At 38.5% G+C, this 19897-nt stretch overlaps 1 protein-coding gene across 4 annotated transcripts in view; it reads right to left on the reverse strand.

The window, feature by feature from the left end:
- The window catches only part of ctnna2 (catenin (cadherin-associated protein), alpha 2), a 186107-nt gene that overhangs the window by 10020 nt on the left and 156190 nt on the right, over window positions 1–19897 (reverse strand). For all 4 annotated transcript variants that reach the window (XM_088373553.1, XM_088373555.1, XM_088373554.1 and 1 more), the window contains 7 exons: window positions 19622–19714; window positions 18373–18529; window positions 18100–18300; window positions 11491–11642; window positions 8583–8696; window positions 2954–3135; window positions 1923–2028 (listed from right to left, as the gene is read on the reverse strand). In XM_088373553.1, coding sequence (XP_088229679.1) covers window positions 1923–2028; window positions 2954–3135; window positions 8583–8696; window positions 11491–11642; window positions 18100–18300; window positions 18373–18529; window positions 19622–19714 — 1005 coding nt within the window. The remainder of the gene's footprint in view (window positions 1–1922; window positions 2029–2953; window positions 3136–8582; window positions 8697–11490; window positions 11643–18099; window positions 18301–18372; window positions 18530–19621; window positions 19715–19897) is intronic.

A 19897-nucleotide genomic window follows, 5' to 3' on the forward strand; every position in this document is an offset into this window, starting at 1 on the left:
CCTTGTAACAAAAAGAAACATGAATCCAGATAAAAGTTTAATTTCAAGTAAGATAGTTCATGTCTATTTGAGTCTTTCTCGTATACATGAAACTCAAATGATTCACCGGCAGCAAATTTAAAATGCTGTCTGTGTTCCGTCACCCTGACATTGCATGTCCTCTTAGTGGCGTGCAAAGGTGTGTCGATGATTGATGTGAACATTCCATTGAAGACAGATTTTAATGCATTGGAAACCAATCATTAATGGGGGAAGAGATGCTGACAGAGGATGAATCCCCACCTGCCTAGTCTGGATGGACCTCAGTCCTGTGGAGCATCCAGTCAACTCCTGTATCAATTTCTCTTTTCACTTAATGTCAAATCTATATTTGGACAAATGATACCCATTATCAGACGTCACCTTCTTCACACTAACACAACTACAAGCTGCTGACGTCACCTTCTTCACACTAACACAACTACAAGCTGCTGGGTTCCACTTTGGTCTATTCTGTTTACAGCATTTACGCTTAACTTTGTTACGTCGCGAATAACCTTCCATTGTACTATTTTCCAAGGCTAGTCTTATTTTGCACACGCATGTAGGAGCACCCGTACAATTGATCAGAACAGCACAGGGAGGTCTACCTGGTGTTATAATTTACAGCATACCCTGTGTAAACATAACACAGACGGGAATGACACCTGCAATTGGAAACAAATATCCTTACACATGTAAGCCTCTATGTGTACCTACAGAGAGCATTACAACTATCAGCTTCCAAGCCTGATAGCTTATTTTCTGCAGCGTAATATGCTCTGAAAAACAGGACATTGTGACATGAGGGGAACGGCAGCGCTTTTGACGCGCATTGCCTCAGGCCAGTCGAGTTGCTCGGCACACTCGAAGGCCATTTGAAGGGTCATTCATTTTGCTCTGAGCTGACAGGAGAAGGTTTGTTTTGGAAAAAGGCCAGAAAGTGCAAAGAGGAGGCACTCATAAGCAGAACCCGAACCTGCAGAATTGACTAAACATTCATTTAATTTCATTCAAACTGAGTAATAGAATGTTTCCTGTTCCCATTGTTTTAATAGAGTTACTGTTTGTATTTTAATGTTAATTTACCACAACAGACTCATCTTGAATTGTTGGTGAATATACTACATGTTGGTATGTATGAACGCATGTACGCATGTACATATGCAATACTGCATATTACATTTTCCATTACTTAATTCCATTAGATTTGTTGACAAAACATCCATCTTGCTTTTTCCATTTTAAATGTTAACGCTAGCGTGATCATTTGTTTTGACACAAATCAAACAGGCAAGGAGAGTGACACGAAACCAACAATAATTATGTATTCTAAGACTTTATTTGCTAAAGGCCATTACTACAATTCTAACAAGCTCACCTTAATAAATCAGTTAGTCTTGCGCCTAAGTTTTTCCTCACTGCTTATTAGAGGTAGATGAAATGAATAACATTATGCATTACCTCTAGTGGTGCCAGCATTCTAACAGCCTTCCCACTTCATTTGTACACACATATACACAGTGAACACGCCTATTTAATTTCTCTCCCACCTTCCCAAGGCACAACACTGATTGATTAGATATTGAAAGTGGTTTGTCAGCGCGTTTTAGAGAGGTACTCATCTGATAATGGATGCAACACCTCAGCTGCGAGCTAATTATATTAGAGACATAACTTGGTTCTGCTGTCTTGCTCTCAATGTTGGCCCCTTTGGGACACAAAGTCATGGAGCAAAACAGCCCACCATGACAGTCTGGCATGCCAATTCCCACATCTAAGATTTCCAATTGCTATGCTCATTTACTCCAACGCAATATTTGAATCACCGTCAGCCATGATGATAAGTCAAGTGGGACTTTTAGACTGATGGAAATGATAAAAAAATAGAGTTGCAGGGCTACCTGATCAGCAACAGCACGGGCAAGTTTGTCCATCCTGGATCCCGCCTCTGCAATCTTTTTGGCGGCGTTGATCACATCCGAGGAGTTCTTGAGAGGGCCTTTGCCCCTGGATAGAGTAAAAAAAAAAAAATGCAGCTTCAGAGAACATCCAGAGAAAATCTCATGAAGTTTTATATTGCTGATGTTCCGTCATATACTGTATAGGAGGCTCCTGGGAACAAAAACTGTAAGCTTTCAGCAAACATAGGCAACAAGAGTTACTATGTAAACACTGATCCAATACAAGTCTGTTAGGCAAAGTAATTATATAGCATATCTCAATGTGGGATAAACAGTCATTTCCATCGTGTAATTAAAAAAAATATCCACTTAAAATGTTATTCAATCATTCATCATCATCCAAACTGCTTATCCTAGCAGGTGTGCTGGAGCCTATCCTAGGCATGGTACACCCTGAACCGGTCACCAGCCAATCACAGGGTAGAGGGACAATCATTCACGCTCACAATCACACCAATAGACATGTTGAAGTGGTGAATCGGCCTAGTTTTTGTTACATATTTTTCATTTTTGTAATCAGCACATCTATCCGTGAAGAAATCTGATGTTAACAAGCGCCTCATTCGACCTTGGAGGTTTCATGCTATTTGAAATAATGTCATAGGATTTTAACAAAAATTTCCCTTTAAAAAAATAATAATGCAATGTATGGGTTTCAGTAATTACCCTTACAACAAAAACATCTGCCGGATTTAATCTCCACTTTTGTAATGTAGACCGAACTGAGTCTGCATGTCTAAAGACTTCATTGAAACTCCATTTTCCGCGCAGGGCTGGGGAGCATAGTCACATTTCCTTGACTTCAAAAGGCGAGTGAAGAGTAAGTGGACTTGTTAGAGCCTTCAGGTAGAATACTTGACACATACGTCATGCGTGGTGAAATGAAAAATCCAAGTGAAGGTAACAATAAGTAAAAGTGTGGAGCTGTGAAGGGCTGTTCAATTGTATTGCTTTCACTTGTAACTTGCTACCTTGTGAAGTCTGTCATTTCCATCATGATCATACACATCTGCTTGGCGAGCACAATAATGTCGTTGCCGTTGTCATCCCATTTGGCCACCTCTGCGTCAAGCTTGCATTTTTCCTGTCTGAAGCTCTCCACCTGCTCGGCAATCTTGGCCTTCTCCTCCTGGGGAAGCTGCGCCATGATGGCCTGCAGGGAAAAAAAAAACAGTACTTGACAAGCAGAAAACAGGTTCCTCTGCAATAATGAATGAGTCTTATACACGGGCTTAGAATGAGAAAAATGCCAGAGGAGCACAATTTAGGTGAAGAGGGGCGATAAGAATAGGGAGCAGAATTGAGGAAAAGGGTGAAAAAGAGGGATTAGTGAAAATAAAATAATACAGAGGGAAAGTCAGCTGTAGCAGCTTTTGTTCAAATGTTTTATGTTAATACACCTTACCAAAGTCTGCTTTTTACAATAAAATAAAGTTCTAAACTTTACATTTAATGATTGGACCTTTTCAAAACCCTTGACATCTTATAGTCATAAAGACCGAATCCGTCTTTTCTTACACTTTTTTTCCCTGCCTTTTTTTTTTTTTGTCCAAGCAGCCTTTAGGGGCAGGTCCAAAATGGCATAAATTCCATGGCAAGGTCATAGATGCAGACAGAATCTTGTATTATTTGGATGGTAAATGTATAATTATCTCACGTATTAAACCAGAGGATGAATAATTCATTTTTTTTTTAACAGTATGCCAGGGAGGTGAGAGTACCCTCGTTACCATTAGGTCGATTATATTGACTCAGGAAGCAGAAATAAATGAGTATCGTACAGAAAAAAAAGGTAGCCTTGTTTTTGAAACCTTATACATTATTAACTGTCCAGCAAAATTTTGTATTCTCTTACTGAAATAGTCACCCTACGTTCAATTTCATTTCCTCACAGCAAAGCTGGTGTGTGGGGGTGGCGGGTGAGCTCAGTGAGAAAGTGCATCACTTGGTTCATGTCGCCTGCCAAAAGTGTCAGGAAGAAAAACTAAACAAGGAAAAAGCAAATGCCTTATTTATTTAATTATTTTTTTTTGAATTGCTGCTAGAAAGAAAAGAGAACAGACAAAGATACGTAAAACAGATGCAGCGTCCTTGAGCGCTGGCCCTGTGATGAGTATGTGTGCGCACTGCTTAGCTGGGAAAAGACAGAACAGCATAATGCAAACAAACAAAATTGGGCCCTCAAGGCCTGTTTAGAGTTCCGCTATTACTGATGCCAAAACACACATCAGTGTGTGATCCTTATAAACAGCATGCTGGGTGAGAAAACTGCTCAAATCTACATCTTGACATGCATTAAGTACATTGCATGGCATGTTTGTAGAATCTAGCGCTCTACAGATGCACACTCCCATCCTTTCATTAGATGCGACACGTCTCAATTATTGTTCAGGTGAAATCATTTTTATTCACAAGTGCCCAAATGCCATGCATTCAGTTTTCTGTAAAGCACACCTTTGTTTCTCCTGCATGTGTGCTGATCAATCACAGAATATTTTTGATTTGATACATTTTTTTCAGATAAATCATTCCTTGAGCCTGAAGTCTATATACATTCAGGCTAATGAATTAAAAGTCTTGTATATAGAATTTATTTTATTAGTAACCAATGATACGTCAATACAATATTTGGAGAGAGGCCCAACGGTAGCGTAGCGATTCCATTAGATGACATTTGGGCTTATGATGTGGGATTGATTCCTCATCAATTTCCCACTCAGTGACGCTCTAGTCCTGTATTTTTTTCAGTTTTGTCCGTGTTGGTAATTTCATTTGTCACCTCAGAGCTACCATCCAGTGGCTCTATATATACATGTCCAGGCCCCTGAGTTTTTACTTAAGTACATATTTCATGAGTTCCATTCGTGAAACATGAAATATGTAAGTAACTTGGCATCTTTCTGTTTTTATGTTTTCCCTTGTGCTATAATTGCAACATCAGGTGTGTGTTGCATGTAAGTAACTTGTGTGTCGCTTGTGAATGATTCACAAATGATATGTTTTAAGTGAATTTATTGAAAGAAATAGTCCTGAATTAGTTTGTTCCTTTCTCAGCTCAAGCATGCCATACCGGAACTGCCACGCTCTGTTACTCATTTGTGAGTCTTCAGTAAATGATGCAGCCAGTGAATAGATGAGAAAGGAACTCGTCTCGTGATTTGTTCACTATGAATGAACATGTATCAGTCTGTGAATGATTCAACCCCAAGTGATTCTAATCCTTACCTTGGTGACAAGACAGCACATGTATAGCATTTAAAGCAATACTACAGTAATACAAATCATTTAATGAACTGTAATGTAATGTTCAGTTCAGTCAAAAATGTATGTTCCCATCATCGACCGTGGCCTCAAATTCGAAGAACAATGGTTCGTCCTTTTGCTGTTCAAGTCTTTGCTGAAACCAACTCCTGGCATTAATTATTTACTTTACAGATGATTCTACACGGAACAGAGAGATGTTGGTGTCAAAATGGCAGTGGTCTGTTGAGAATCACAGATGTGAAGTTATAACTATAAAAAGAAAAGAATCCCAAATGACATGAGTAGCACTTATTCGGAAGGGGAGAAAGTGTGAAATTTGAAGCAAAAAGCCTTTCTTTGAATTTAGGGATCTAGAGGACATGAGCAATGAGCTTGGGAAAAAAAAAATCAAGAGTGGTGAGGTAAACATGAACCAAATGGGACGTCATAAGGGAGCGGCCTCAGTGGAACCCTCCCCCTTGCTCCCTCCTTCTGTACTGTCTAGAATTCCCTTATCCTCAAAACCTTTCCGCGACTTCACTGATAACAACAAGGAGCGGGCCTCGAGAGCTTAACATAGTTGCAAATCCAGCCAGTGCGAGTCAATGTCTGCAGGGATTAGAGCGTTTTCCGGGTTTCTTCACCCAACGCGGTAACCTAGAATGACTTTAATTTTGCCTTATTTGAAATAAATTGTCCAGACACTGGTGAGTTCAATTTTATGGATGACCTATCAACACTGTCATCCAATCAGCGTGCTAAGTGATGCTGCGAGCGTGCTTTCGGGGTGGGTGAAGTGATTCACTCTGCATTATCCATGCCGAGTTATACCAGTGTTAACTGTATAACTGCATCTGCCGACAAGGCCGAACCATCTATCATAAATTAGTGTTTCCATCTCATCATACATGGAGCTTCACTTGTAGGACACATTACGCATAAGTAGAACAGCAGTGTCAAGGGGACAATCACATTAAATTACCACAGATAAAGGCTCTGAGAACTGTCCCGGAAGTATATTTCTACAGCAAGCGAAATCGTCAGAAAGATATCATGTCTGGCAGGATGTAGCAGGATCATGACTGTAAACCTCAGTAGGCGCATGTCGGTTCCTATGGTGGGATGGGATTATGTGTACTCTTGTCTGTTTCAATTCAAACACTTTTCACCGGTATCCACTTAGTGTTGCCATGAGAGGGCAGGGAGTGTTGTCCTGATATGACAGGCTGAGGCCAACTGGGCACATCACCGGTGGTTTGCAGCAAACACATCTTTTATGGATGTGCAAGTCTTCTGCATGTGTAAATGTTTTGTCTCTGAGGGCATGAGAGTGTCTAATGGTGGGTAGTATCATGCGGGGTAAAAGGCCGCAAGTATTTTAAACATTGCATAATGTCATTTAAATCCTAAATTGCACAAATTACTTTTGATAATGCTTGCTGGCATGTCGTCAAGACCTCAATGTCTAGAGCTTTTGTATTGAGCCACGTCACCCTTACTGGACATCCAATTTATATCACAGCCTTCACTCCAACACGCTATGACAAAGAGACATGCTGTGACTTTAGACTGTTCCCAAAATGAGCTGCCCACTCATAACAAAGCTGCATGCCAGGAAAACTAGTTCGGTGCTGTGAAACAAGTTTGCGTGGCAGAGTTGGTGCATTTAAGCTCAGATGGCTCGACAATGTTACACTGCAGGGGCCTTAGTGGGAGTGTACAGTACATACAAACGACTCAAAACACTTCACACCCCGGACCCCCGCAGACTCCCCGGAGCGACTTTTATGATCCAAATGCCAGCCTCTGTTCTCTTGGTTCATGGCTGGATTGCTAACTTGGTGAACTTAAAACTTTTTGTTTTTGGATTCCTTGGTTGAACTAAATTATTTAAATGACAAAAGGTATAGAGGTTTCTGCACAGTATGTGTATGTGAGTAGCAAAAAAGTAGCAAAAAAAACCCACCAGTAGCCAACAATGGTGCAGCAGCTCAACTGATCATGCACAGATACATAACATTTAGACAACTAATGATAAAAAAGGATAAATGATAATGTTATCTTTAACCTAAATTAACAACTCCAAACACAGCAGATGCATTTTCAATCAACTGCAAAAAGTGTCTGTTGCTCTGACAGGCCCCAGACAGCAAGATATGCTCTCTTTTGTGATTTCATTTAAGCTGCAAATGCACTTAAAATAAGTGTGAATTTAAATTGTCAAAAGTCAAGTTTATTTACATAGCCCTAAATCACAGGCAAAGAGTACATCATTTATTTGGTACTAATCAGGGACGTACTGGTATCAAAATTTGGGTGCATTGGGGGTGTGGACAACGTCTTCACATGCCATATGTTATTGTCGACAATAAAGGGGGTAGGGGTGACGTTCAACAATAGTTGATCAATAACAAGGTGTGGACGGTCTATGGGGCACTATCAAAGTTAATCGTTGATACGGGAGTGGGGTTAGACTAGCTGGGGCTGTTGCAGTAATATTTTATTGTTTTGTCAGCAATGAAGTTAGCTATCGTAACCAATATTTTAAAACAATATAGAAGTTAGTTAAACAGATTGTACAAGCCCAGTTGTATTATTTATGTATATCTTTAGTTAGTTCAGATAAGAGGATATTGACTTAAAGTAGGAAGAATCACATACCTGTCACCACCTTGGTAATATATTATGTTGTATAAGAGACAATGCTTACTGACGATATGGTATAAAACCACTCAGCTACAATATGTTTGCCCCATCCTTTTATTTATTAGTCTGTTCTTTGTGCATAGACCTGATGCACAGAGCATGAAGGCCAAGGCAGTATAATGCAGGCCTGCACCACAGAAAAAGGCACAGGGCCAAATCACACGCTCGGCCATTTATAATTCATTCAGCATGTAACACACCAATAGAGTTTTTTTGTCCTGTTTGGGGGAACAAGTGTTGATATCCTCCAAATAGCTGTTAAGATGGACCCGAGTGAAACATAATCGTTGTGCTCACAAAAGCCGGATCGCAGTGATCCCTGCATCAACTTCGGCATGGTAATCTACTGCATTGTCAACCATCTGAGAGGAATTTAGGACTTCTTTGTGGATGAATGCTATTTTACACCTGACATTTTCAAAAGTGTGTACAAGAAATAATCATATTTGTAACGATATATTCATTTTGGCTTTCATACGAAGCAATTGAATCTAGCTGAATGAATCGAATAGACAGGAAACAGTTGCTGTCATTTGAATTATTCTCAGTCACTTTCGCCCAGGCGTTATTTAAACAAATTTTTCCAGGCCAAGCAAGGGCATATTTACTCTATTGAGTGGCACAATAATTGAGAAAGGAACGTTTACTTACCCGAGCACTCTGTCCAGCGATAAGCTGATCATCTTCAGTCTGGACACTAGTCCTACTACGAGTGTCATAGTCCTCTTGTTCAAAGTCGGAGTCATCTTCCAGCTCCTCTGGTGTCTGTGACAATCACCAGAGAAAGACAGAAAACGATCAAACCATACAGAAAACATACAGTTATGTAAAGTGCTGTTATTTGTGTAAATTGTCTTTATACAGTGGAAATTCTCAAAGTATATATTCCTGAGTTGGTGCAAGTCACAATAGAAAACAAATGCAGAGGAAAGAAAAAAAAAAATGCTTCCCAAGTTTCACAATATTTGTGCTTGAATGTTTCAATATTTCTCCGGACCTCAACGAACTTCACAATAGATAAGTTAAAAGAGCTTCAAATGATTAACTCTGGACATGCATTTCACTATCTGCTGTTATTTTATTGACAGTCTGTCCATTAAATTCAATTACAGAATCTGATGCCAATAACTGGTAGTATTAGTGCTCTCATACATACAAAAATGGTTTCAGCAGGGGTTATGCAGCAGCAAAAACTCCTCAATAGATGACTAATACTGTCTGGAAGGACATTAGAACTGCGTGAAAAACCACAGCCCCATCATTAATTTAAATGGGCCACAATGTGCAATGCAATGTAATGTGACATTGCACTGTGTTGTATAATCACACATCATCACCTGCTGATCCCTGTCTTGCAGGGCACATGAGGTAATTCTACTGTTAAATGCGGGACTGTAAAATTGGAAGACATTTATTGTAATGGATTTCAAAGATTTACAAAAAAAAAAACAAAAAAACACACAAGATATGAAGGTACAGTCACAAAACCATCATAAAAACAAGAGGAAAACGGCCAACATCATGATGTCTCCTTGCAGACTCACAGTTTCAGTGAGCTTTTCATTTACTATAATGAAAACAAATGAGGCATGTTAAATTGAAGTTGCCCTTTAACACCTAAATTTGAGCTGGTTCCTGTTCCGAACTGTGATTAAATAACATTGGCATTTTCTATGCATTCAATATAAGTTACAATACCGCTCCTCCTTTTTTTTTTTTTTTTTGTTAAGGTAAAACAGTTGATTTATGGACAATTTTGAAAGCAATTATGATAATGTTGCACTAAACATGGTTTGGGTGGTGGGTTAAGTGAACTGTAAATAGTCAGCCATTCTTTACTTTTTGCAGCGGGGCAGGCGGTCTCACTGTTTCTTGACGGCATGCCTTAATGGATATTTAATTGAGTGATTTATCTCATTGATTGGACAGACAAGACAAATGGTAATAACCACGGGAAACAGTGTAAACACTCCATACAGCTTTACATTTAATATATTCATATTTTTCTGCTTTTCAGTTATATGCATGTGCACCGACAAAATGAAAGGCAGACTTATGTTTTTTGGAACTTTCATTATACTTTTCATTCTCTTCTCAATGCCTACCTCAGAGTTCTAAATACTGTGGCAAATTGGTTTCTTAATCTAATGGCAGCTCATAAGATCTCTGCAGTAAAAAAAAAAAATCCCAAGCAGCTTTTTCTCAGCTTAAGTGGGAGCAAAATAAGGCCTATAACAATATGCGTTCATAAAGCATTACAGTTGTCATATGCATTTTTACCGATATGATAGTCAGTTGTTTCCTTGTAGGAGGAATTTAAACATGGACGGGATTATGAATCCAGCTGGTCCACGGAAGTTCAAAGCCGCCTGTTTTACATTATTTACCAGCATCAAATTATTTTCCATAATTAGATTTTTTTTCATGAGCTGCACCGGGAAAGCTTCCAGCCTGCATAAAGTTGAATAAATGAATTACACGGTGACTAGAGAAGGGCCAGCTCGGGTACAGAATGCAGATAGTTTCATTTCAGAGTGCCAGCTAGTAGAGCTGCTAAGATCATGTTGTTATTCATCCTTCTTATTGTGACGCACAGTTAAATGACCTGCAACATTTATTGCGCGGATGTGACGTCTCCGAGATGAGATCTATTAATGCAATATTTGTCAGGGCTGAAATGCTATTCATCCCGACCCAGGAGACAATATGATGCCAAGAAATACAACTGTTTTCATAAATATATGCCGTTTCCACTAAATGAGTTCATAAGAGTTGTGAACAGCATGTCATACTGTATTGCTTTAGATGGAACGGAAATCTGTTTTGGAAAAAAAAGCTCATTATTAATCATTACAAAATCATCTATTAGCATGAAAGAGACATATTACTGTCTCGTAAATAGTGCAGGTTGAAAACAGTAGATTTATACCAAATACAGTCCTGTGCAATCACCTGCCCATTGTTTTTGCAATCCTAAAATAACAAAAGTGTTATTTTCAGAAGTTTGTATTGATCATGGACAAGATTAGCATAGCCTTTGGGGATTTTAATAAGTTATTATAAAAACAAATGGGAGCACAAATTTGAACCTATATTGGATTTTCTGTAGTCCACACAAGTAGAAACAATTACTTAAACCCTACCAATTTGGTACATTAATAAGTCATGATATAAGAATATTAGCATTAGTAATTGTCCCTTGGCGTAACTATAATTAAGGAATGCAGTGGATCACAGAACACTGTCAAGTCTAAACTGTTAAAAATTGTTCTCCATTCTGACTAGACTACATACTGGTTCATAAAGTACGGGATAACTAAAGGACAATACGATACTGGAGGAAGGCTTTCATTCAATTTCTATTTTCTATCATCAAATGTTTTTTTTTTTCCACACTCTTAGTATGTGTTGTTCAAATATATAAAAATTACATGTCTGAAAAAAGACAACAACAAAGCTACCAGTGAGTTTTAAACAGTATGGGAGTATAATGACCATGCTGAGGATTAATAAAGTAATATGATATTACAAAATGTTCTAGAAAGGAAAAGTGACATACCCTTATCATGAGGACAGCTTTCCTGATGTCTCGGACACCATCGTAGACTAAACGCGATGCATCGATGAATTCATTCTCCTCAAAGGCCTGTGGCGGGTTTGTACTCAGCGCCTCGATCGCTACCTCCACTTGTTCAGCAAAACGAGGCATGACTTTAGGAGAGAAGTGGAAAAAGAAAAGATTTAGAATCTTTGCAGAAAGGGGTAACTTGATACTTCATTTACCATGTGTAAAACGTTGTTTTGCATTCTATAAGACCCATAGATTTAAGTAATGGTATCATGAATTTTCTTCAGGTGAATATTTATAGACACTGAAATATGGAGGCGCTGTACAACTGCATTAAAAATAGCCATAACAAACAAGAGAAAACTGGCATTATGCAACTTCCAATGAGAAATTTGAAATAGCATCCTGGCGGTCAGAAACCAGAGCAAAGACCACTGACCTGCCTTCTTAACATTTGGACTCAAGACTCTATGTCTTCTACGCACAATTTGTTTGAAAGCTTGGTGAGATCTAAGAATGCAATCAAAATAACCAATTCAAATAAACTCATATTTAAAAGGCTTTTGATCATTTTTTATTCAGCAGTCTCTCTATTTTCATCAGAATCGTGCACCCCCGCTGAGAAAAAACAAAACAAACGACAATTTGTTTTTCCATTTTCTTAACAATATGACAGTATCACACTGTGCAAAATTAAATCTTGGGTAGAAATTGTTGCCATTGGAACATATCACTTGTTTTACCACTGAATTATTGTAAGTTGCAGGTATGTTTTGAGTTTCCTGTTTGTGTTGCACACTCACATGGCTTGTGTGTTATTTAGTGAAAGGAAGATAACAAGCCCACTTAGCCTGTCAAACCACAAGGCTTGAGGAGGAAAAAATTGTGAATGGAACATAAGCCCAGCAGTGCAAAAAAAGAGTCCAATTTTCCTATCGAAAACTGGTGATTGAGGCTTATGTGTTCAGTTGGATTGTACTGAAATTACAGTTGAATTGTGCTAAAATTACAAATTATAAAGCCAGAGAGCACTGGTTGCTGTCATACAAAAGAAAAGTACACGTTTCCCATAATTTGTATCCACCTGGGCAATTGTATTATATGTCACTCCACTCATCACATCGACTGATTACGACAAACAGCACTGGGTATAAACCCAACTGCACAAAGTAATGTCATAGTTTCTCAGTGATAATATATCAATAGATGATAAAAATGTTGCCTTCTTTTCTCTAACCCATTCATTAATGATTTTCCAGGTCTGAGTTCATTGTTTTCTTGAATCAGGCACTTTGTAAAGTGGTGTTTTCGTACACATTTTTTTCTATTAAGAGATAACAGAAGAGGGTTTCGTAAAATATGTGCGGAACAATAGCAGTTTTAATACTGTTATAAAAGAGTTAACAACAAAAAAGACTGCTGGCTCAAACAGTGAGCCTGCAATTGTATTCATACTTACTTACTTCTTCTCGGCCGAGGATGAATAAACTGAATCAGTCAGCAGGCATTACAGGTGTACATATCTGAGGCATGCCTCTTTTGGTGAGAAGCTATGTTCCAACAAATGTAAAAGGCACAACAAAAAATCTCTCACTTTCTCCATTTTTAATTTAGTTTAATCCACTTAGTGGAGCAGCGTAAAATAGGCTTTTGAGAATTGCTGGGAAGGCATTTCAAATAGAAATATTTAAATGTTCTGCAAGCTCTTAATGAGAGAGGTTGCTGATGGTGAGGAGCAATTTCACTCATTCCGGTTGAGAAATGATGAAGGGAATTAAATGTGACCATGTAGGAATGGTTTTTTTCACCCCCCCCAGGCTTAGGCATAGTTTAAAGTAGGAAGTTATGCAAGAACAATGAAGAACCCCAAGTGCAGGGATAGCGTGCCTCTGTGAGGTGATTAACAAGCTCTAAATAGCACTTTTTTTTTCTTTTCTAATCCTGAATTCTACACGAACACAGTTTTGCTAGTGAACTGCAAAACTAATCATATACACGTAAGTCCTGAGTGCAAAGCAATTTCTTTCCTATATAACTTGGTGCATATGGAGTCTCTTGCATTTATATTGTTAAATCTGAACAATGCTTTATTACTCACTAACAGGTTTATGAAGAGAACACTATGAAGACCACCACAACAAGGAAGCAAAATAAACCCAATTGAAACAAAATACAGTACAGAACAAATGACATTTTTAAAATCTGGCCAACAACAATTTTAATGCATCCATATTCAATATTGTTGTCTTCAGTCCACTTAGGCAACTGGAGCTTATCTTAACTGATTGGGAGGTGAGTTAAAACTCTGGACTGGTCAACAGCTCAAACAACCCATCGCACTTGCATTCAATTAACCTAACATGTATGTTTTTGGAACATGAGAGGAAGCTGGAGCAACTTCAAGTTCAGGGTGAAGCTGAAAACCCTCACACACAGAATAATTAATAGACTTTCAAACTCGAAACTCCTGACTGAGGCAGACGTGTTAACCACTAACTCACTGTGCTGGCATAATGTATTCAATGGCTAATTTTGTATTATTATTTCACATTTCCCTACTTATGAAACTTCCTGCAGTAAAAATAAATATGACATTCAGATATTTGAACAAGAACATGTCACATTAAGAAACACATTTGCCCCATTAAAGCACTCACTATAAACCTGGTGCTGCTTAAGAGGCCTCTCAGATACAATCAAGTTGTGTGATTATTTTCCATTTCGACAAAAACAACTTTCCCTAGAAATAAAAACAAACAAACATGAATTTGAAGAGAGACTCATCCAGCTCAGTAATATGATCATAAAAAGGTGCATGGGTCGATTGAGGACAACCAATTCTCATAACACATGGCTTGACAAACAACTTACCACTGCATTCAATCATTTATAAAGTATATTCCAAAAACATCACCTAAAAATATATCCTGCAAAGCCTTGTTTTTTGTTTTTATCTTGAAAAGAGAAGGACTATTTTGCACATTTTCAGCTAACAGACCTGGTGTAATGATTTTCCTTCTGTTGCGAAAATCCCAAAACGTACATGCATGACGTGTGTGCCACTGTGAGATGTTATTACTCACGATAAAATCCTGACTAAATCCCATTTAACATGGCCCAATGTAATAACTAGGAGTAATGCTACCCCACCTCTTGAAATGGCACACTAAGTTAGGTCATATATCAGTTTTTTAATCTACCCTCTCCAGGCACCACATTAATGATTGACTTTAAAATGTACCACCCTCTTTTTGCAGAGGAGATTAGTTTAAACATGGGGAGTTACAGTAGTTGGCAGAAAAGTGTCTTGTAAGAAGAAAGGAGGAAGAGGCTAGGGGAGGAAGAGTTTGACCATAACCACTTTCCCATTACGCTATTGATTTCTCCTCCTCTCAAGGACACGATTCAATCCTGGGGCCGATGTGTAGATTGTCTGTCAGGAATCTATGGCTCAGCTTTACACACAAGAATTGTGTGCCTTGGCTGCCAGTATTTGGCCGGCCCATTAATCTGATCACACTCAATATACGAGAGGGAAGGATGGGCAAATTGAGACAGGTTCAGAGGTCAGGCAGTTGTGATAAGTGTCCTAGTGTTGATGTGGCCCTTGCCACAAAGATGGAGAAGTAGTCATGGATGTGAGCAAACAAAATCAAATGACAAGCAGCCACAAACATGCAGCTAAATACACGTAGGCTGAGAAAGGGAAGTCCGTTAAATAGCAAAAAAGGTTATTTATTAAGCATAACATCCACAAACAATTCCCATCTGGAGCGGTGGGACGTGTAAGCAGGATAAAACTGAACATACAAGAGTTCATTAGAACTTTTTCACAACATGGTCCACTTGCATCGGGGCCTAATAGGGCAGTGACCAGCCATTGCAGGTCATGGAATAGTCTAGATTTTAATGTTATAGGTTATTGAAGGACATGGACAGGACTGCTAGGCCTTGGCAAACGTCTCCTGAGAGCTATTCTAGGTAGTCTGTCTGTGGGAATGTTTGTTGATTCATTTAGAGGGGAACTTGTGAGGTCAGAGGTCAATGACATTGGACCTAACCAAAGGTCGAGCTGGATGGGATTGGGATCAGGGCTTGTTGTTCCCGTTTCCTCAAAGTTGAAGGCATATAATTATCCAGAATGTCTTAATGACGATTGTCTAATAAATCAAGAAATACGTTTTTATGCTTTTGTCCACAGCGCACACACGAGATGGTCTGGAGTAGATGTTTGAAGCATGCACATCACAAAGAAAGGGGGGTTGGGGAGGACATCACATCAATGAATTCCACAAAAAGCTCGAAACACTTAGTGAAATCATTGGTGACAGCTATTGATTTTCTGGAAGAGTCGAGTTAATTGGACTTGGTACCCTCTAAAAGTGTGTGGTCCTGCATCCTTTGCCTTTGTTCAGCTACATTGAATCATCTTTCCCTCAGCTATAGATTTCCCCTTGACTGTGATCAAATCCATAGACTTCAGGTCTTTGAGGGAGCGAGGGAAGCAAAAGTTCAGAAGGATCAATGAGTGCTTCATGGTCCAGATCAATTGTGCATTGTCACCCTTAAAGAACCACCAAACTGGGAAACAAAAAGTATTTTTTTTAAATCCCAAAACCAACATGTTACAATCGTGTTTACAGTTTCCCTGCCAAGCAATTAATAAGACTCATGGACCTAAATTCCTCGAACCAAAGATTTGCAGGATGATAATGCAAACAAGACTTGGAGTAGGTATGCGGTATTTTATCGTCGTGGAGTGCAGCTATGAAAACAACAGAAAAAAAAAATCAAGAATCTTTTATTGTGACTTTTACTGTCACTCGGCCATAACGCCATGTACTAAACGACAGTGTGTTGAACAACTTCAAGAATCAATATCATGGGGATCGAAGCACATTTTTCAGTCAAAGCTCCGAGGAATACAGTGCATGGTGCATTGATGATCAACTCACCAAGAAGAAAATTCTCACAGAACACAATATAGAGTGTGGGTTGCTGCTAACTCAAGCTTGGTACTTCATGGAGGATTAATGGAACAGCAGCAGAATTTTATAGTCCTAATGTGAGACAAGGTTATAGTCAGATGAAATTAACCTTAAGTGTCCACTATACTTTATCAATTAAATACCTCAATCAAATGAAGAGAATCGTGCAATAATAGAAGAGAATGTGCCTATGACAGCATATAACTAGTGCTGCGGGAGGTCTATTGTGGGGGGTTGTCAGCGCCAGATATCTGTGTGAGCACGTGATTCACCTGATGCTGTTTGCAATGTCTCAGATAGCTGCAAGAATAAATTATTGTCTTACCAATTATCAGGGCATATGGATGCAACAAGGGAAACAATAGATATAGCAAATAAATGGGCAATAATGAGAGAGATGAAAGTGGATCAGGAAGAAGTGGCTGTCAATCAAGAATATAAATAAATAGAGGGCTGAGGGCTCATTTAAAAAAATAAAACAGAGATTGTGATGTGACTTGAACATATATATATGTATATATATATGCAGGAGTGTTTTGTGTTTACTGATGTTACGGGGAGACTGACAAATGCACAATTTGCCAAAGTCTTTGCATCAACATTTCTAATATGAGCAGTGGCAGCTCTGCTTCGGAGCAGTGTGTAACAAGAACTTGTCATTTTTTTAAAGCACTGTAGTACTTTCAACATAACCTTGAACATAATCTGTTTAGTGATGGTGTTGTTTTTAATATTGTGATTTTCATTTTACTGATGATGTTAAGTGAATTAATTTGTTCATGGCTCAAACTTTAATAAAGGTTTACCTGTTCAGACAATTTTTAAATATAACATTATCATATTCCTGAGTAAACTAAAGCTAATCATTGCATAATTAAACTAAATGACAAAACATTCTGAAGTGCAATTACACCTATTTGATTGGCATTTGTACGAGTGGCCATATTTTTTCAGACATTTTTACTGAACTTTCAACATAACCTTGAACATAATCAGTTTAGTGATGGTGTTGTTTTTAATATTATGATTTTCATTTTACTGATGATGTTAAGTGAATTAATTTGTTCATGGCTCAAACTTTAATAAAGGTTTACCTGTTCAGACAATTTTTAAATGCAACATTATCATATTCCTGAGTAAACTAAAGCTAATCATTGCATAATTAAACAAAATGACAAAACATTCTGAAGTGCAATTACACCTATTTGATTGGCATTTGTACTAGTGGCCATATTTTTTCAGAAATTTTTAGTTGAACTCCAAACTGTACCATTTTTTATATCTGGAATTTTAGTGCTTCTGTGGTTTTTTGAACATGTTCTTTTTTTTTCAAACAGCTTAATGGGCGTGTTTGGCAGTGCCATTTAAAAAAAATCCACATAAAGCCTATATGATTGACCTCCATGAACACTGCTTGGCAACATGTGCAAAGTATTTTATGTTGTTGCTATGGAATTTATAATGTCCCTGTTAAAATCGAAACAAAAAAGACGAGATGATGAATAATAAAAAAACAATAATAAAAAGTAAGACCACCTGTGCCAAAACAGTTTTTCCCCAAGATAAAAACACAACTTTATATTATACACGAGTGCATTTGTAATGTACTAACCAGTTTCAGACAGGAGCTTGATGGACTCCAGCACACGCTCAGTGTAGACGCCTGGTTCATAGTTCTCCATCTCTGCATTTATAATGTGCACAACTCGAGCAGCTCGGCCCCTGATAGCTCCCGCAGTCCGGTCCAGAGTGTCCACATCGCCCTCTTGAAGTGCTATGACGCATTTGTTTACGTCCTCAAGGATGTGGTTTTCTTGGGCGAGGAGGAGATAACACTCAGTGGAACCGAATGACTCTTGTGTGACCACACTAAACAGGTTTATACCTGACACAGACAGGAAGTCATCCACAGAAGTGATATCATCCACCGCTTCAGTCAAGATGCGGACTTGCTTCTCCCACTGGTCCTTGAAAACATCCATATTGTCCTGGGCTACTTTACTCTGAGGTCTGGCAGCCAAAGTGAGAGCAGCGTTGATAACCTGTCAAGATAGAGAAGCTGTTGCATTTCATTGGCTCTCAGTCTATTAAGTAAAACATAGTGTACAATTCTTAATTTTATCTTCTTCTTTTGACTATTTTAATTTGTTGCCAGCAAGGATTATTTCCAACAGATGGGTGTTAAAGTCCAGGCCAAGAGGACTACTGTCCTCCTCGAACTCTAAAATGCTTTGCTCATGTACACACCGCAAGTCTTGGAATTTTCAAGCACTTTCGCAACCACCCTATATCAATGGTGAACAGCATTTTGACACAAATACGGTGGAGTCACCAAAGTTTTCGAAAAGTCCAAAATCAGACAAAAATGTGCCTGCATAAGAATGTCTGGTCTGCATAGTTCCTCGGAGGATATCCGCACGGAAATTGTAGGATTATAAATGTGATTTTTTGGGAAATGGACAGTGTCAATTTAATTTCAATTATTTCTGATGCGTGAGTGCGTTTCGCTAAACCTCACCAATTTTGACTTGTGATATTCTTCATGCTCCAGCTAGTGAATTCCTGGATATTTAAATTGACATACATACATCAAATATTTACTCAATTTCCACAATCTATACATCACTGGGAGTCATTATGAATGCCTTTTCAAAAAATGTACAAATCTGTTTTTCTTGATCTCGCATTCATTTTGATTTCACATGAATGATCTCGCATTGATCTTCAATCACAAAGTTCAATGTCTGGTTTAGTATTTCCAAAGTTAAATGTGTAGTTTTTCTTTTGTACATTGAGATACATTTTGTGCATCAGACAGTCAATATGATTTTCAAACCTCATTTTCTTATTTATTTCTCACAAAGTTGGGTCCTCTCTTAAAAAGGCCCACTGTTAACCCTGGAAACAATGTATTGATTTTAACTTCCACCGGTGCTTACATCCTGAGAAACAGCACTATAAAATCCTCCTACGCGTTATTGATGGATGGCTCCACCATTCTGCCAACCTAGATTCTTTAAGTCTCAGCTCCATTCTATTTGTTAAAAAAAAGGTATGCTTTTAAATGCCTTTTAGACATAAGCACTCAACACTGGGCTTGTGCGAATATTTTACAACACGGTGAAAGAACTCACCTGTGGGCAAAGGCTATCAATTTGGGTTGCAGCCATTCGAACCAGCTTGACACCCTCTTCATTATTAGAGATGGAGCAAGCCAAGTTGGCCACCTGAATAATGAAAGACAAACAAAACAGAAAAAGACATCAGTGATATTTCATCCGTCCGCGCGTTTACTCGGGGTTCTCCTTGCCAGGCAGTCACATTGCATAAAATGGCAACTCGCACAATCACACAAATGAACAATTTAGTAGTCATCACTTAACCCACAATGTTTTTGCAATTAGAGAGGA

This window comes from Syngnathus floridae, chromosome 4, assembly GCF_059516105.1.
Source record: "Syngnathus floridae isolate MCC-2025c chromosome 4, RoL_Sflo_1.0, whole genome shotgun sequence".
NCBI classification, from domain to species: Eukaryota; Metazoa; Chordata; class Actinopteri; order Syngnathiformes; family Syngnathidae; genus Syngnathus; species Syngnathus floridae.